Source organism: Acinonyx jubatus, chromosome B2 (assembly GCF_027475565.1).
Source record: "Acinonyx jubatus isolate Ajub_Pintada_27869175 chromosome B2, VMU_Ajub_asm_v1.0, whole genome shotgun sequence".
Taxonomy (NCBI): domain Eukaryota; kingdom Metazoa; phylum Chordata; class Mammalia; order Carnivora; family Felidae; genus Acinonyx; species Acinonyx jubatus.
In genome coordinates this window covers 112,254,597-112,273,448 of record NC_069385.1, presented here as the reverse complement: position 1 = coordinate 112,273,448, position 18,852 = coordinate 112,254,597, and the positions used below count along the sequence as shown (strand labels likewise).

Below are 18,852 nucleotides of genomic sequence, written 5' to 3'. Positions count from 1 at the left end.
TCCTCACTGTCAGTATGAACAAGCACCCAAGATACTGGATTTTGGGAAACCCTGTGCTTTGTTTTGGCAGGGTGGGTGTGACATTTTGCATTCGTTCTCCCTCTGTGCTGATCAGAAATCATGAATAAGATGTAGTGCGATATAGTATACTTAACTTGGCAGCAGAGAAGTAATTTCACTGGGAGCTGCTGAAGTTTACTTACCGGCACAGGAACTAATTTTTTTTTTTTTTTAATTTTTTTTTTCAACATTTATTTATTTTTGGGACAGAGAGAGACAGAGCATGAACGGGGGAGGGGCAGAGAGAGAGGGAGACACAGAATCTGAAACAGGCTCCAGGCTCTGAGCCATCAGCCCAGAGCCTGATGCGGGGCTCGAACTCACGGACCGCGAGATCGTGACCTGGCTGAAGTCGGACGCTTAACCGACTGCGCCACCCAGGCGCCCCGACAGGAACTAATTTTACATGATTCCTGAGCTCATAATTAATCATTACTATCTCTGCAATCTCATGTTTTATTTTTATCTTCTCATAACACTTACATTTTGCATTGTGATTACTTGTGCTTATGTCTGTCATTGCCACTACATTGTGAACCCCTGGAGAGCTGAATGTAGGTTTCGTTCATCTTTTGTTCTTCTCTGAAGGCCTAGGGCAGAGTTTTGTAAATACTAGATGAAGACTACATGTTGAATGAATGAATGAATGAATGAATGAATGAATGAACCAAGTGCCCAGAAAAACTAATGGCAACCCTACATACTGTCTTATATACAATCTGTTCCAACTAACATGTATACACTTGTTATCTGTGGCTCAAAAGACACCAACTACACTCTAAGAGTCCATCGGTATCTTAAATTGGTTGTCACAAATTTATTTCCCTCCAGTAGACCCCCCGAAACTCCTACGAATGACAAATTGGACTTCTGTCAATAACTTTTAACCAGAAACATCTGTGTATGTGGGAAGTGGCAAGTTGGTAAAAGATATAATGTAAATTTAATACAGTAATAAGTATCATAAAGAAATAATCTGTTCGTTATTATTTTTCACACTTTACAGCATTTTTCTTTTCGTGAAATATAGCCTTGTCGTAGTCTCTTTTAGAGAAGGACTAGGGTGGTTAACTGTCTCAAAGTTTCTATGTCTGAAAAATGCCTTTGTTTCACGTGTGCATTTGCATGCTAATTTGGCCAGATACAGAAATCTCCATTCAAAGTCCTGTTTTCTATTTTGTTTTCTTCTGTTTTGTTTTTCAGTACTATAGGTTCCTGTTTCCAGAGAGGTTGATGAAAAGTCTGCTCTAAATCAGATTCTTGATTGTTAATAACATTTTTCTTCTCTGATAATTTTTGGGATTCTTTTATATTTTGGGGTTCTAAAATTTTTTACATTCTTATACAGCTTAGCACATGGTAACCCTCTCATTCTGAAGTCTTTTTTTTTTTTTTTTTAGTTCTAAAAAATCCTTAGATATTTCTTTAACCATTGGCTCCTCTGCCTTATCTCTATTTCTCCTTTATAAACTTCTATTTGTTAGACATTAGTAAATCTAGAGCTAATCTCTATGATTCCTTTCTTTTAAATGTCTCTCCCTTTCTCCTTTCATCTTTTATTCTGGAAGAATTCCTTAGCCTTGATCTTCCTAGCTGACTAATTTGCCCCTCTGTTTTTTCATTCTGCCACTGAGCCATCCATTAAGCTCTTAATGGCAACAATTACATTTCTTCATTTTTCAGATCTCCTTCAGTCTGTTTTATAAAAATAAAGGTCCTGTTGTTTCGTGGATATAATGCTGTCTTGTACATCTCTAAAGATATTAAATCACTCTTCTTATAACATTTAGTTCTGAAGCCTCCAAGCTGTAAAGGCTCCTTGTCCTGGTCTTTCTCTAAGTCGGCAGTCCTCATGTTTCTGGTTGTTCCCAACTGTGAACTCATCTTTCCTAGACTCTCAGCCCTGGGCAGGTGGTCCTGGAAGAGGGCCGAGCGGCTGTGGGGGCTCATGCTCCATGCTCCTTACTGTTCTCAGTGGGAACAGGGCTTGGGCAGAGCCGAGGACAGCGGCTGGCCTTCAGGGCTTCTCTGGTCCCCAGTTTGTCCTGGATATCATCAGCTACCTGGGGCCTTTCCCTATTTCTCCATCCTAAACGCTGACCTAAACACTGGGTGGAGCAGAGAAGAAGGAGCGCGCAGGGGTTCACAAGACAGACTGCACTCACTACCATGGCTCTGCCAAATCTTCGCAGGCTGCTCCCAGCCCTCTCCTGCTCCAGGGCGCCACCATGTCAAGCCTTGTAGCTTTTACGGTGCAGCGCCCAGTCTTGGTCTACCCTTTCCTCTTACCCATCTAAACCCCACCTTTCAATCTACCTGGAACTCCTTGAAGCCTCTAGTCCCCTGAGACGTTTCCATCTTATTTTTGGGTGTGGCTACAGATTCAGATGTTTCAGTTCTACAATTCCTCAGACTCGGTGCAGTGGAGGGAGCGGACATCTTAAAACCACCACATGCAAAATCTTATCCTTAAACTGAGCCTCCTGAACAACATTTGGGATGTGCCGGACTTAGCGAAAACTCTGGTACTTATTTCACGTACTGGCCATTTGCCTTCTTGCTCTTGGATCCGATTTCTACTTTTCCCCTCTTTTACCCTGCATCACAGGAAACTACATTCTCTGACTCTCCCAACAGGGAGAGCATGGTTTCTGGGCAAATTCTGGGCACGTTTCTGGTTTCCGGGCAAGTTCAGCCAGTGGGACGTGCAGGTAGAAGACTGGAAGTGGTGTGAGAGAGAAGCCAGGACTCCCTGCCAGAATGCTGTCTCTGATAGCACCTGTGGCTCTTTGGTGGCCCAGTTTACATGGGGCAGCATCACTATGGGTTAGCTCTGGCTGGTCAGCTCTAGTCTCAGACTTTGGTAACATAAGCTTCTACCATCATCCCTTCAATCCCAGGATGTCAGGGTTCCTGCTGCTCCTAATGTCTGGGGTGCTGCGTATTTCCTGCAATGCCACCTCCCGTGCAACAAATTTCACATGGTAAATTCCTTCTGTTGAGAGGTGTAGAATGTTTTTCTTTTCTTGGCTGAACCCTGACTTAAAGATCAAAATTCTGCAGAGGCATCTTCAAAGATAATAATTGGTAATTCCTCTCTTTGAGGGGAAGGGAGCATCATAGTGAGGGAATTCTCAACTTGGTTTTCTCAGCATCTAAGATATCATTAGATATCACTGTGGCATTAATTGCATATATGCCACAGAGCAAATTTACAAGGAAAGCCTTAGGAGCCTCTCCTATTATTAAACAGAGTGTTCTAGATGCTATCCTAGAAGAGTGAAACTTTGATTGTAGCAGAAAGCTTCTTTGGGACACTTGGGTGGCCCAGTCAGTTAAGTGTACAACTCTTGATCTCAGCTCAGGTCATGATCTCACGGTTCCTGAGTGTGAGCCCCACACTGAATTCTGCGCTGATGGCGAGGAGCCTGCTTGGGATCCTGTGTCCCTCTGTCTCTGCTGCTCCCCTACTCGTGCACGCTCTCCCTCTCTCTCAAAAATAAATAAATAAGCTCTAAAAAAAAAAAAAGCTTGCTTAAGGCTTCTCAATGTTTAGACCTACCTTTCGCACAACCAGGAAGTAGTTTAAAGAAAATATTTTCATCAACTCTATTACTTACCATTTTCTCTGTTGAGAGAGGGTTAGATGAAATGATTGTAAGCCCTTAGAAAAATCTTGTGTATCTCTATTTCTCCTTTGGAAATAGAGAATATCACTGCCTTCTAAGTCCAGCCCACTATTATCACTCCACAGATGCTTTATAAGTTGCACAGAAACAACAAGAAAGTCCACCACTGTGGCTCATGATCAGAGAGAGAATGAGAGCCACACTGTGCCACTGACAGATGCCATGCTGTATAAAGCCCTGAATACCTGCTTTCATTCCCATTTCTAGTATTTGAACTATAATATATGGGCCATCTATTTATTAAAGGAGAGAGCCTACCTTGGCATGGGATAAATTGGTGCTTGCAACAAGATGCTTTTTAATACAAAGGACATTTCTTGAATTCCTTTCAGATCTGAGAGCCACAGCATATGAGGGGTTGGTGTATATGTTTTTAATTGCACGACTATTACACAAGCCCTTCTCTTCAGCTGGCATGAGAAGGATATTCCCATCCTTTCTATGCTCTGTTCTTTACTTCCTCAAAGCTGAGGCGGCAAAAACACTGCCAGCCTTATCCAGCTTTTCATGGAAAGCCGCCACTCTTAACTGGCGCCTTAATGCAATTTCAGACTGTCCCAGGAGACCTTCGTGCTCTGAGGTGAATTCATAACGTTAGGGCCAACAAAGAAGTTAACACAAACTTTCACTGTTAAAGAAAAAGAAAAAGGTCTGCAGGCTTACTCAAGGAGCTCTGCATCTGTGAGCGCCTCTGTCCTCTGCTCCCCAGTGACAATGGCCAGTTCATCCTTCAGCTCCTGAACTTCTTTTTGTAGGCGTATAATCATCTACAAACGGCAAGGTGGGAGGATCAATGTCACCTCCTCATTAAAGGGAACTTGGTGACAGAGAACATACATCTTTGCAAATTACGAATTATTTTAAGGACACAAAAACATACGGAGAATGATCGGAAAGCCACCCCTGGCCCTACCACCCAGCTTTGTTAAATCTCAACATTTTGTCAAAATAGTTCTAGAATTTATTTTAACAAATAAAACATTACTTATGTAACCGGAGCTCCTAATTCCTATTCCTTTTCTGTCCTTCCCGGAGTGATCGCTGTACTATATATAGTGGAGAGCATCTCCCTGCATGTTTTCATATGTTTCCTCCATCTATACCTATGGATGGCACTGTAAGTCATATATGGTATCGTTTTCCATGCTTTAAACCTTATGTAAATGTTACCATACTGCATGGAATGGTAACTTCTTTTTTTGAGATTATTTATACTGCTACATGTAGCTCTAGTTCATTAATTTTCATGGGCATATACTGCTTCAGTAAAGGACTATGTCACAATTTATCTCTGTCTCCTGCGGATGGACATTTAGGATTTTTACTTTTGCTTTTATAAACAATGTGGCTATCAACACTATGAACACCTCCTTGGGCACATATGTGAGTGCCTCTGATGTGTGCACTTAGAAACAAAACTGCATGGTTGGAGAGTCTGTGCATCTCCCTCCCCTTCAGTATGCCTTGCTAAGTTGGTCTTCAGAGTAGTTGTATAAACTTAGATTCTTCATCCATGATATACAGTTCCTGTTTGCCCACATTTACTTCACTGCTTATGGAGTACTGACAGACGCTTTAATTTTGCCGGTCTGGAAGATGTAAAATGGCACCTTGTTTAGTTCAAATATGCATTTTCTGATTACTAGGGAGGTTGGTCATCTCTGCATATGTATATCGGCTGTTTGGTTTCCTCTTCTGTAAATCATTTATTTATATTCTTGTTTGTTTCCACTGAATTGTGTTTTTTTTTCCTTATGGAAAAAGGAAAGCCTTATGGAAAGCCTTATGCAGGCTGCTTTATATATGAATCCATTATTAGTTTTATGTAAGGTATATGATTTCTCCCAATCTATGCCATTTTGTGGTGTTCTTTGTGTTAAGTGAAAGTTTTAAATTTCAGTATGATTTCATTATCGACTTCTTCCATTATGAGTTGTAGTTTTGTGTCTTCGTAAACAAAATCTATTTTCTACCTTAAACCATAGGAATATTTTCCTATATATTCTTATAAAAGTTTTAAAGCTTTGCTTTTCACATTTGGGCTTTTATTTTGGATAAAGTATGAGATATGGATCTAATTTTATTTTTTATACAGCAGCTAACCATGCAAGATTTGCTATTATAATTTTGTTACATAACATATTTCTACATATAAATGTGTCCTTTTCTGGGCCATTGGTTAAAAGCATTTATGTACTTGACTATATGTGCGGCAATACCACGCTATTTTAATGATTATATCTTAGGAAACTTTGGCAGCTAGATAGAACAAGCCACTTTCATTTTATTCCTTTCCAAAACAGACGTGGCTATTCTTGGTCATTTGTACTTTCGTATAAGTTTGAGATGCAGCTTATAAAATTTCCCCAAAGGTCCTCCTCAATTTTTAGCCAGAAATAAATTCGATTAAAGGAGTAATTTGGTAAGACTTATCAAATTAGTCATGCTGAATCCTCTCATCCATGAATATAGTATGGCCTTCCACCGGTTCCTTTTAATAAAGATGTATCACGTTTTCTATAAATATGTTTAATTAGAGTTTTTTTCCTAGAATTTTCAAGTTTTTGTTGCTGCTGTAAATGAAATTTTTATAATATTACATATTCTAATTGTTGGCTTTGATTTATAGGAAGACAATTTTTATGTATGAATTATGTGCCACATAATTTTCTGAACACTGTTTTGTTTCTATTAATCATTAAATATTCTTAGATGTTCTATATAAGCAATTAAATTATCTGTAAGCAATGACAGATGTTTTCTTCTTTTCAAATCCTCATCAACTATTATTATTATTTTTTTAATGTCTCTGTCCTAGCTAGGACTTCCAAGTATAATGCTTCCGATATTCTGATCTTATTCCTTCTAACATTTCACCTTTAAAATGTTTGCTCTAGCTTTTGGTTGATACCCTTAATCACTTGAAGGATGTTCACTGACATTCATAGTTTGACGAGTCTTTTCAAACTATGGATGAATGTTTAGTGTTATCAAATACTTTTTCTGCATCTAGTAATGTGATAATATAATTTTTCTCTTTTAAACTGTGAATGTGATAAGTCACCTTAATTCATGTGACTTTTTTTTCCGTATGAACTACTTCCAATGTACAAAAAGACATAAAGTATACCTTATAAATCCACTAGTTAGCTTAAGTAAATACCTATATACCTACTACTTAGCTTAAGAAATAAAACATTACTCTTTTGAAGCCCAAGTCTCTGTATAGCCTTCCCTAAATGAATTCCCTGTTCCCATTACCTGAAATTTGGTGTTTATTTTTCCCATGGCTCTTATTCTTTTACTATACATTAACATGTTTTCTAATGATAGATTACCTTTAAATTCCCAAAATAAACCCAACTAGCTCATGACACCATATATCATATTAATAATATATGGTCGTAATGCAAATTCCCTAAAACAAAAATTAGCAGGCTGAATTCAATTTATACTCTTCCTTCAGTATTCAACCAACTTAAAAAAACATCGAGTCTGGTCCATCCTTCTTTCCTTCCTGTCTTTTTTTCTCCCTTCCTCCATCACTTCTCTCCTTCTTCTTTCTCTTTTTCTGTTTTTCTTTCTCTCCTTTTGGTAGCTTTGTTATTATTGAATCTAGTCATTAGTCATACATCTATTCATGCTTTTTTAATGCTTCTTACATTAGTTTCAGTGTGATATTTTTGTAGGACATTGTCTAGTTTGTTTGTTTCCAAATTTACAGCCATAAAGTCACTCAAAATACTTTTATTATTATTTTAAGATATCTACTGTGCCTATAGGTAAGTCCTCTTTTCATTGCAAATATTGTATCAATTTCTGCCTTCTTTATTCTTTTCTTCATTAATCTTTCCAGAGATTTGTTCATTTTATTATTAGATTAAAAATCAACTTCTGGGGTTTGTTGCTCTTCTCCACTGTATCTCCGCTTTGGGTTTTGTTTTCACTCATTTCCACACTTTTATTTCTGTCTTTCTACTGTTTTGGATTTATTTTTCTCACTCATTTATCTGACTTCTTGGCTTGGGGTCTACCAGACCAAGGGAGTTTGTAAATTTGAACTTCAAACCCATGTGTAGCAGAGCATTAGGATTTCAAATTTTCAGAGAAACCATATTTTGCTCCACCTAAAGTTCAGGCTAAGGCAGACAAGCTTCACTAGCATCTCCCGATGTCAGTGGACAGATTTTTTTTCCCCTTTCTGGTTCACCTTTTCACTCGTTTCATGTTGGGAAGCAGACAGGGTGTCACGGGTTCATCATCTGTCTTCCAAGGTTCCAGGGCTTCAACTCTGATGCTTTTCTTACAATCCCCTTCACCTCTTCTACTCCAGGACAACTGCAGCCTCAACTTTGTTTCTGGGCCCTGGAGAATCCCCTTATTTACTTCATTCAACTTCAGACATATATGTCAAACGTGCCTGTCGAATTTTATATAGGTGGGTTTCAGATGATCTCTGCCACATCAACTAGACCTGATGTTCCAAAGAACATGGTGACTGAGTATTTTGAACACATCAGTGCTCCTGGAATTTCATTTAAATGCACAGGATTGAGTGGGTTTTGGTTGTTTGCTCCTTTTCAAAAACATGCTTGGAATCATCAAGCTCTGCAGAGTGAAAATCCTTAGACAGGAACTATGTGAGTCATTCATTTGTATTCGAACCTCCCCTCCCCCCACCTCCTGCTCCACTAAATTAATATTGATGCCATATTTTCTACATCTGCTAAGGCTTTCAAAGTCAAATCTAACAACCAAATTATCTTCTGTTACTGAACAGAAATCTCAAAACTAAGCCAACTTTTCATGATTTTGAGATTAGTACAGTCACATCTCGCATCAAATTAGTGTAGAAACTTTGGAATGAGAGCCTTCCTTAGAAGATTTGGGGCCATGCCCAGTCACCACAGACTCTGGCCTGCTTACAATTCTTTTATCATATTGTCTCCCTGAGGTATTAATACTTGTAAAGAAAGCAAGTCAAATCCTTGATGATCCTGCTCTCAGAGGGCTGGCTTCCTGTGTGCCATTGGATTTTGACAGTAAGATATTGGAAATCCCATCCAAGTTGTGTTTTAGGTGGTTTTGAGGACAAATTTGTAATTGTCACTTGTGCTTCAGAAAAGCTCTGTACATAAAGTAATGAACAGTAATGTCAGTTCTAGAAGCCATTAAAGAGGCCAGGAGATAATACTTGTCAATTACCAGATTAATTCTGCATCAGGAAGACCTCAACATTTGTTCAATTATCAGCTATCAGCTTTGATTCGGGTTTCTCTTTTCGTTAAGCTTCTCACATGCCCTACATCAAACACATGATAATGTTCATCTTTTTTTTCACATTCTTCAAGTTCCTTCAAAGAAAAGTCTCTGTTTTTTAAAAACTTAAAGAAAAAGACCCTCTAGTGTCTAATGTGTTTATTTTCCTTCAATTATGCACTAATTTTTGTCTTTGGGCTAATAGCTCATTCCTGTCTTTCTCACGCTGCTCAGTGATGCTACCGGGCTGCTTGCTGGAGAAGGAGGGATGGTAGAAGAATTCATCCTACAAGTTCCATTTCACTTGACTCATGCCTTTGAATTCTGACTCCTTCTTTCAGCGGGGGGGGGGGGGGGGGGGGGGAGGGGGGGGGGTCTTGTGTTATGCTGTTGTTTCACCAGGGCCTGTGCTAGAAAGAGACCCTACCTCACCCGTTTGGTTTCTCCAGAGGAGATTTCCATCAGGGCAGCTTAAGTTCCTGAGGGGAGGAGAGTAAAACAAATAACCTCATTATTCCTGTTACCTCTTTACCTCTACACTTTAATGCAATGACTTCAGGGGAGACAGGGTGCACAACCCAAAGGAAATAATTAATATGGGTAACAGTGAATTTGAGAAGGGCTTTCTTTTTTTTTTTTTTTTTTTTTTTAGAATTTGAGAAATTTGTAAATGAGGCGCTGTTGGTAAGATTTCACCATCTTTTTATAACGCATCCTGCTAAGCTTATGCCAGCTTCTGTTCTAGAGAAAATTTTAAGAGCTGAGTGATTTGAAAAGTAATATAATCTTAATTTGGGAATGTACAAAACTGAAATATTCTATTTCAACATCTTCAATGTTGGCATAAGTTGATTCCATGTTGTATTTCGTTCAGAGAAGACTAACAAAATAAAGAGAAAACATCTGCATTTAAAATGAGGATCTGAGTCATGTAACTTGCAAATATTTTTGCTTTAAAAAAGCACTTTGATAAAGCAGGACTCATTGCTATAAAACTAGAAGCTTGGCTATTTTTCCACGGACCAGACCCATGATGAATTTTTTTTTTAAATCTCTAAATAACAGGACAGTTATGCAAAATATGGTTCTACTTAATAACCATTAGAACTTCTTCTCTGTTAGCTTTTATAAAAGATGGCCTATTATTATCATCTCTAGAAAGTTAAACTGATGTTTTCTGAAAGGCCACCAGCTGCATGTAAATATAAGTGGATGTGACTGCATCATACACATCCTCGGGACTCACTGCACATCTTGGGAGCAGACTGATGGGACTGCAGGTGGCAGGTCCTTGAGTCAGAACATCTGCACCTGAATCCTGGCTCCGCCGCTTATGGCGCTGTGACTCTACACAAATTATTTACCATTTCTGTGCCTCAGTTTTGTCATCCGTCAAGTGGGGATGGAGTTAACATCTACTTGTAAGGTTGTCATCAGAATTAAGTAAATTAATACAGTTCCAACACTTAGAACACTGCCTGGAACAGAGGACGTGCTCCTCTAGTTTTGCTCATCTATGATATACTTTTTTCTTTTTTTTTAACATAGTAAGTTAAAAGTGGCTTACCAATCTGGGATCGATTTCTTCATTGAGAACAGCTTCATTCTTTATGAGAGCCACTCGTTGTGCAAATCTGCAGGTAGATATAGACTCCTAAGGAAGCAAAATAACTCCTTAAAATGTTATGACTTTGAGAGATAAAACTTAATTTTTGTTCACAGAAGAAAGACGCACACCTAAAGAGTGATGTGTATAAAACACAATGAGGAATCAGTCTTCCAAATTAGGAAGCTTTGCTTTAGAACATTATTTTAATAAAAACTTTAATAAAAATTTTATTTTGGCTTAATAACATGATCAATGTGGGAGATCGTGAGGTCCTGAGTGGTGACTGGTATGTTTTTTTCAACTATTGATCTATTCAACCAGAAAACTACATATACAAATCATAATCATAGCAGGTACTATTATAATTCACAAACATGAAAGACTATAAAATAAACATTTGTAACAGACCAAAAAGAGAGGCTTTTCAAGGCATCTTAGAATGCACTCAGGGCTTGGCCTTGTTTTGAAAGACACCCTGCCACTTCCTGCTTTCCTCTTTGGCAGAAAAGTCTAGATCTCGGGCATTCAACTGAAATGCGTAAAACGCCAAGCTGACTCTAAAGCAACCCAGGAAAGCCAGTCAGAAGCCAGCCCCTGACAAAACGGCCTGTGCAATGCGCTCAGCGACACGTCCAGGGACACCTCTTGGAGGTGCTTCCAAGGTATCTCAGTATTCAGGAGCAAAACGGAACAGAAGCTAATGAGTCTCTTCTCTCGTGTCTTCCAGCCAACATTACTAACCCACCAGCGGGCTTCCCAAAACCCGTGTATGAGTCTTCTTCCCACCATCCTGCACTGTGTGAAGTCCATTCTCAAAGGGGATGATTAAAATGCCGGCAAACAAACCAAAGCTGTAAACTCTGCAGGGTATTTGCGTCTGAAAGCAGTTGAAAAGATGGAAACCCACCCAGGACCTTCAACTCCATCTCATAAACTAGCAACAGAAACTCAGACTGAGATCCCCAGAAGGAACCAACATACGTCGATATTCCTTTTCTCTAAAGAGAGAGTTGCAATCATGGTCGTCATGCAGTTCCCTCCCAGACTGTCTCTTAGGACACTGGTCATCATGGAGTTCCTGTAGGGAATGTGGGAACGGTGTTTTTCTGAAAGAGCAATGATCACCTGTGGCACAGTAGAAAAATAATGGCATTAGATTAGCAGAAAATGCACATTTGACAGTCAACTAAGCCGCAACTACAGTGAAAATACAAACAGAAATCACAACAATGCAGGGTGACATCTAAAACTTGGGCTCAGAATAAATATCTTTACAATATTTGGTATAATAATGGTGGAAGCAGAGGGAAGTAAACTTAGCAAAAACATGCCACCGTGAATGCTGTAATTTTTGGACAGATGATATAACTTGGTACAGAACAGGGTATGTTATTATCCTGTTTTCAGCCATTGGAAAATTTATATAAAAACTCAAGAGTAGGGGCACCTGGGTGGCTCAGTTGGTTAAGCGTCTGACTCCTGATTCCAGCTCAGGTCAAGATCTCACGGTTCCATGAGATCAAGCCCAGTGTCAGACTCTGCACGCTGATAGTGCAAAGGTTGTTTGGGATTCTCTCTTTCCCTATCTCTCTGCCCCTCTCCTGCTCGTGCTCTCTCACTCTTTCTCAAAAACTAAATAAATATTTTTTTAAAAAAGCCTGAAGAGTAGATCATGCCAGATTTTTTAAATCCTACCAAAATCGATTGATATGACCCATCTTCAAGGTAGAAGAGGCAGAACAGTATATAAGAACTATGAGACGGCAGGGGTTAGTGGTAGAGACCTGAGAATCGGGTGCTACATTGTTCAGGTCTGACATCCTAGCCTTACTAGGACAGGTCGCTCAACATCTCTGCCTCAATCTCCTCAACTATAAAACAAAAGATAGTATCTCCCTCATAGGAAGCTGGCATGATTTAGAGTTAAAATGTACAAACTGCTTTAAGAAGTACCCCACTTATAAGAAGTGCTCTATATGTGTTTGCTACCATTGTAAGTGATGGGGGAAGTTTATGTTGGTTCTGAGTCTCATTCATCTTACTTTTCGCAAGTGTGTTAGGTACTTAATGAGAAGGAACTAGCTGGATGAAAGGCTGCTGTGGGGGTTCCCAAAGGAAGCCACCAGGGGTTCGGGGTTTTCCTGGAAAGACGAACCCAGTGCTAGATGCCCATCCCAAGCATCAGGAATAGGTCACGCACAGATGTGACTTGAAGGGCATCACCAGGCCCTGACTCTCAAAAATACTTCTGCCAACACCTGTCACTGTTCTGATCCTCCCCGCTCTCAGGTGTGTAATTCCCACCAACAGAACCTCTTATACTCCCTTGGTTTACAAAACAAGATTGTTTTTGAGGGCTGTTTGGAGCAAAAACACAAACGACCACTGGATCTGGCTTTATTTTGCTGACCACACATTTTACTGCAAACCAGGTATCCTGTGATATTCCTCTCAATAATTACTTCTCCACTCTCAGAAACGAGGCCTTCACATCTTATCCTTTTGTTTCAAACCTCCACATGGCCTCCTCTCCCTGCCTTTAGTCTGAGCTGATGGCCACACACCTTCCATTAGAAGTGAGCAGCCTGGGGCGCCTGGGTAACGCACTTGGTTAAAGAGTCCAGCTCTTGGTTTCTGCTCAGGTCATGATCTCATGGTTTTATGGACTCAAGCCCTACATCAGGCTCTGCACTGGCAGCACAGAGTCTGCTTGGGATTCTCTCTCCCTCTCTCACTCTGCCCCTTCCCCATGCATGCTGTCTCTATTTCTCTCAAGATAAATAAATAAACTTGGAAAAAAAAAAAAAAAGGACCTAGTCTCTCTTACGACTCAACTTTCCACAAGAGACCTAGCTCCATCAAAAGGACACCCTAGTGTGGAACTGGGAGGTGAGTCATGAGAGGTGGTGGCCACAGGAGGAAGATCAGATTTGTAGGACAATGTGGTGGCAAAGGCATCTGGTTTCTTTGAGGCAGCTGCAGGAACTTTCTGGAATCCAGGACTTAATGCCCTGAGTGCCAACTGGGGTAATGGTAATGTTTTGCAGAGCAGTTCAGTGGCGTGGTTGGATGTGTCTCCTGTTTGCTCTGCTCCTAGCTGGATAGTATCCAAGTCCAGCTCTCAAATCTTCTTGAGACTCTTTATGTTTAATAAAGTCTACACTGCTTAAATTAGCTACAGTGGGTTTTCCAGTTCACAACTAAGAAATCTGACTAATACAACATGCACTTGACGCATTTACGTGAAATAAATGAACAAATAAATGAGTAGACTAATTAGCTTCACCTAGGAAGACAGTGCGAGGGTCAATAGTATGCAACGAGATTTGGCAGAACTGAGTTTTGATATAATTGGAAAGGAAGTGGGGAACATGGCAGACCCAAATCTGAGTGGCAAGACAGTAGGCAGCAGGGGACACTGAGCAGAACTCCAAAGCCTCAGAGCCAAGAGGACAAATGAAATATCTATAACAAGCAAGGCAGGCCCAAATATCAAACACCAGACCAAACAGGGAGGGGTTGGTGGGACGGATGTGTGGAGAGGGTGGCATTATTAATTATGAATCATAATTAAGTATCTAACAGTATTGGAAGTACTTTGAAATTCTTTCATAAAACAAGTGTCACTATTTTTTTCCTGTTTCAGGAAATAATATTTCTTCTATTCAACAGCTTGATGAAAATTAGATGATATGAAAGAGAATACGCTTATTAAATTTCCTGTTGGTATTCAGGTAAATGGAGTTTTTAACTTGCTTTTGGTTGCAATGACAGAAAATGTACAAACTGGATTTAATCCTAAGGGAGATGTACTGGCCCATGTGCAATAGGAAAGTTTTAAGGAAAGGGCAGTGCTACCACCGAGGACTTAGTTTTCACCAGTATCTGCTCTACCTTCTATGTTATAGAAGTCTGCCTCTCTTCATGGCCACCAGATGGCTGACCAATGCTCTTATTTATAACTGATGTGATAAACTTCTCTAATTATTAAACATACATTCTGAGCTTTCCTAGGGACAAACATGGGTCACGGGCCCATCCCTGAACCAATCACTCTAGCCAAGGTCCCACCTAGCCTACACTAGTCAAGGTCTACTCCTAGAGCTGGGATGGGCCCCTGGATGCTACTCCTGCAATGAGTGTTATAGAGGCAATCCCAATGTCCTTTCCAGAAAGGGCTCTAAAATTGCTCAAGAGAATAATTAAAATTCAAAATGGGATTACGGATTGGAAAGCATCGTCTTTAAAAATGGGGGAAATGAAAGCAGTGCATAATAAAAGAAAGAACCCAGGACACAGAGGTAGAAACCAGCTGCACACTTGTGTGATTTTAGGCGAATCTCTTACCTTTATTAGTCTCTATTTCCTCACTTGTAAAAGTGGGATTAGAATGCCTGCCTATCTCACAAAAATGTTTTAAAGATGCATAGAGATAGTTTCTGGAACAGTAAAACAAAAAGTACCCCGTGTTTGCAGGGGTGTCCAGGCTATGTTCTTTATGATCCCTTTGGACACTTGCTACAGCCATATAAATCCAGTTCTGGACCATTTCTCTCCAAGAGGGATCTTCTCAGCTCTAAAGGAGTTTGGGGATACCATAACAAGCCCAGACCCCTTGGAGCAGATACAGATCTTCAGAGTGACCCAGAAATGGCTGGTACTTGGGAGAGAGACAAAGGTAGATTATTCTTTGTGGGGCAGCTTTGGGCTCTCTGAATTCAACAGGAACCAAACGATCCACATGGCACAGGGTAAGGAGGTGGTATACAACCTGGATTCTTTTTTTTTTTTTTTTTTAGTGTCTACTTCCATTGGGATTTCATGTACAAATACAGCAATATGTTCCTGAAGGCATTCTTTAAGCAACAAAGAGTGGAAACTCACATTATATTTAACAGTATCTCCAACTATCTTGAAACTATGCCTAAAATCAATAACTCAGATTGCTATTTAATGAGTTAAAGAGATTTTCCTTTAAAGAGCTAAGAAGCACATGGAAAATTAGCCTCTGAAAACTGACAATGATTTGGAGCGGTTACAACTGGCACTGGCACCATTAGTTTTCCTCCTGAACACACACATTTAGTGGAAGCCAAATGGAAACGAAAACTCTGGGGAAGTCCCACTTATGGGGGGTAACTGCCTGAAGGTGACCCTGATTCTGATTTCTGTAGAGGCAGAGAGCAAACACTCTGTTCCCAGTGGTTTCTCACTTGATGTTTGGGCTGATAGAGACCGAGGGTCACACCAGGGGCACTTGGTGAGGCTTATGGTTAGAACAAATACGTATATCCCCTTCCTTCTCTTCCACAGACTTAATTTCTAGGGCCAAGATGTACCCTGTTATTGTGGCTTAAAATGTTTTCGAGGAGACTTTTTGGAAAGAGGACTGCATACACAAGGAAATTTCCAAAACCAACAATGTTCTGACAAACAGAAATTTATTTACTTATGAGCACAATAAGGTGCATTCAACTCAGAGAGGTTGTGCCCTGCGAGCAGGTGTAAGGTCCATAATTGTGGCCAGAAGGGCAGTGACGGTTCTTCATGGAATTTCTATAAGTAGTGTGGGATAATAAATGTAAGAGAGGTTACCGAATTGTCTGAGGACATCTCCATATATATAGATATAGATATATATAAAATAAGATGGAGAAGATGTAATTAATTACAAACATTTACCTGAATTTCTAATAGAGGATTTATCTGACTATATGTAAGGATTTTTTTTTTGAAAGAATGAGAGTGCGCACACGTGCATGGGGGAGGGGCACAGGGAGAGAGAGAGAGAGAGAGACAGAGACAGAGACAGAAAGAGAAAGAGAGAATCTCAAGCAGGTTCCACTGTGGAACCAGCGCAGAGCCCAACTGTGGGGCTTTATCCCACAACCCTGGGATCATGACCTAAGCCAAAATTAAGAGTCAGACACTCAACCGACTGAGCCATCCAGGCACCCTGTAAGGATCTGTTTATTTGCTTTGCTCCTTCACTGGATAACACGATAGCATAGACTATCTTCTCACCCATGCATTTATCCCCATTGCCTAACATAACTTGTAGCACTTCACGGACACTTAATCATAATTTGTTGAATGAATGAGTGAATGAATGAATGAAGTGAGTTAAACTAAATTGTGTTACACGTCCAGTCTCATTAGCCCCATAATCAAGTCCAACAAAGAAAACCTGTGTACAAAAGTTCTGTTATTTCATTAATGGTATCTGCCTGCCTCTTTTTATTATTCCTATTCCCCTGTACTCCTTGGATCTCTCTCACTTATCTCTTTCTGTGTGAAATTCCAAAATTTCTCTACTACCCACCTATTCTTCTCTAGCCGCAACTCCTAGATTTATTCAACTTCACACATCTATGTCCACATACTCCAGTTTCCTACATTTGTGTCCCTCTTCACTCTCAGGCTAACCTTCCCCTTTTTCTCTCTCCCTTGTCTTATGCTATAACCTCCACGAAGACACTTGTGGATCAGTGTAAGCAGTTAACAGCTGGAGTGACGCATCAGGTGAATATGAAACAGATTATTTACATTCTGAAAGCCAAAGGTCAACGACATGTGAATGTCACTGTAGCTCTGGGTCAATCGAGCCCCTGTACTGGAGCAAAGGACTAACGGACTCCAAGTTCCCACTGCCTGACATACACTAACCCCAGCCCTGCCTGGTTCCCTCCTACTCGTTCTTTGAATCTTTGCTTAATATCAGCCCTGAAAGAACTTTCATTCCCTCCACCTTTCTCAGTTGAAATCCGATCCCCCATTACAAGCTTTCCTCACCCCTTGGCCTTTTTCTGCACAACTCACCTGGACTAAAACCAAGTATTCAATGACTATTTATTCCACGCACATCTCCCTGCACCAGCCCATGAGACCTCTGGGGCAAGGACCGTTTCTACTTTGCTTGGCACTATGCTCCAGTGCCTGGCACAGTCCTCAGCATGCTCTTGCTCCTTGTAAATGTTTAAGTACATAAATTCGTTATACAGGAAACCAAATGCACAGAGCCACCAAGACCACTCACATGACGCTGATGTTACAAGAATTCTGAAGAGGAGAGATGTGGGGAGAGAAATAGTTCTAATGACAAGTAGCAGCTTACAGAGGTTGTGCTAAAATGAAGAGAGGATTAGGGGCAGAATGTTTTCGTTGAGTGGTAACAATTGGTGGAAATTCTGATTCAACTAATGAATATAATTTTGTATGAACAGATGGGCATAATGGGAATTAAAGCCAACAGTGCTACCAACTGAAACAACTAGGTATATTTCTTTGAAATAAAGCACTTTGAATATAGTCCATTATGCTTTTATATCAATGTTTTGTAAGTGTCCTATTAAGTAAATGCTCTGTTAAAGTAAAAGTAGTGTGTAATATTTGAGTAAGGAAGAGCTAGGGAAGCCTGAATCTTGTCAGAAACACTAAAATGACCTGAACACCGGGCAGGTCATTAATCTCTGGGTGCTGCATTACGGGGGTTTATTTGGTTAGAGCCTAACTGCATGTACCTTGTTCAGATACAACTCCCTTAGGTTTCTCTCAATCTGCTTTTTCAGCCAACTTGACCATTAGAAAGCATTTACCATCAGGACAATATCAGTCTCAAAAAGGGGAGAGGGGGTGTTTCTGTTTGTTTTTTGAAATCTTTTAGCCTCCAACACTCATTAGCAAGTCCTTCTGCCTTGCCAATATAGTCTACACTTCTCTACTCCAGGTTTTAATCATGCTCCTCTTTTTTTTTTTTTTCTGAGAATTTGGAAGTAGTTGCCATCTTTAACATTCAACTCACAGCACTTCACTCACAGAGCTGAAAGAAACTTGAGAAATCATCCAATTCAATATGCTCATTTTAAGGGGTGAGGATTTTTTTCTGGAAAATTTATTTGGCTAAATTCAGATGAGCTCTCTTATCACCTGGAGTCAAAATCAGAAATAAAAAACAGAGCACACACTGGGGTAGATTGCAGTAAACTTGGGGTAGGGGTCGGGAGGACAGGTAAAGCAAAGAGAACCATTGCAGGATCACAATCACGAACTCAAGTCACCAGAAGCCAAAAAAGATATCAGTCATCTCTAAATTATGTTCCTATAACTAAGCCACAAGCCTGAAAAGATAGGCCACAGGAGGCCATTTATAACCTATTTTCACACCCATTACAAACTTTACAGTAAAAACAATAAGGTATAGTAAGAAAACACATGGGCCTTGTAGCCAGGCAATTC

The 18,852-nt window shown here is 40.1% G+C and overlaps 1 protein-coding gene across 3 annotated transcripts in view; it reads right to left on the bottom strand.

The window, feature by feature from the left end:
• Positions 1–18,852, bottom strand: part of KIF6 (kinesin family member 6) — a 386,005-nt gene that overhangs the window by 241,806 nt on the left and 125,347 nt on the right. For all 3 annotated transcript variants that reach the window (XM_015069784.3, XM_027057824.2, XM_027057825.2), the window contains 3 exons: positions 11,599–11,742; positions 10,576–10,662; positions 4,413–4,516 (listed from right to left, as the gene is read on the bottom strand). In XM_015069784.3, the coding sequence (XP_014925270.2) occupies positions 4,413–4,516; positions 10,576–10,662; positions 11,599–11,742 (335 nt within the window). The remainder of the gene's footprint in view (positions 1–4,412; positions 4,517–10,575; positions 10,663–11,598; positions 11,743–18,852) is intronic.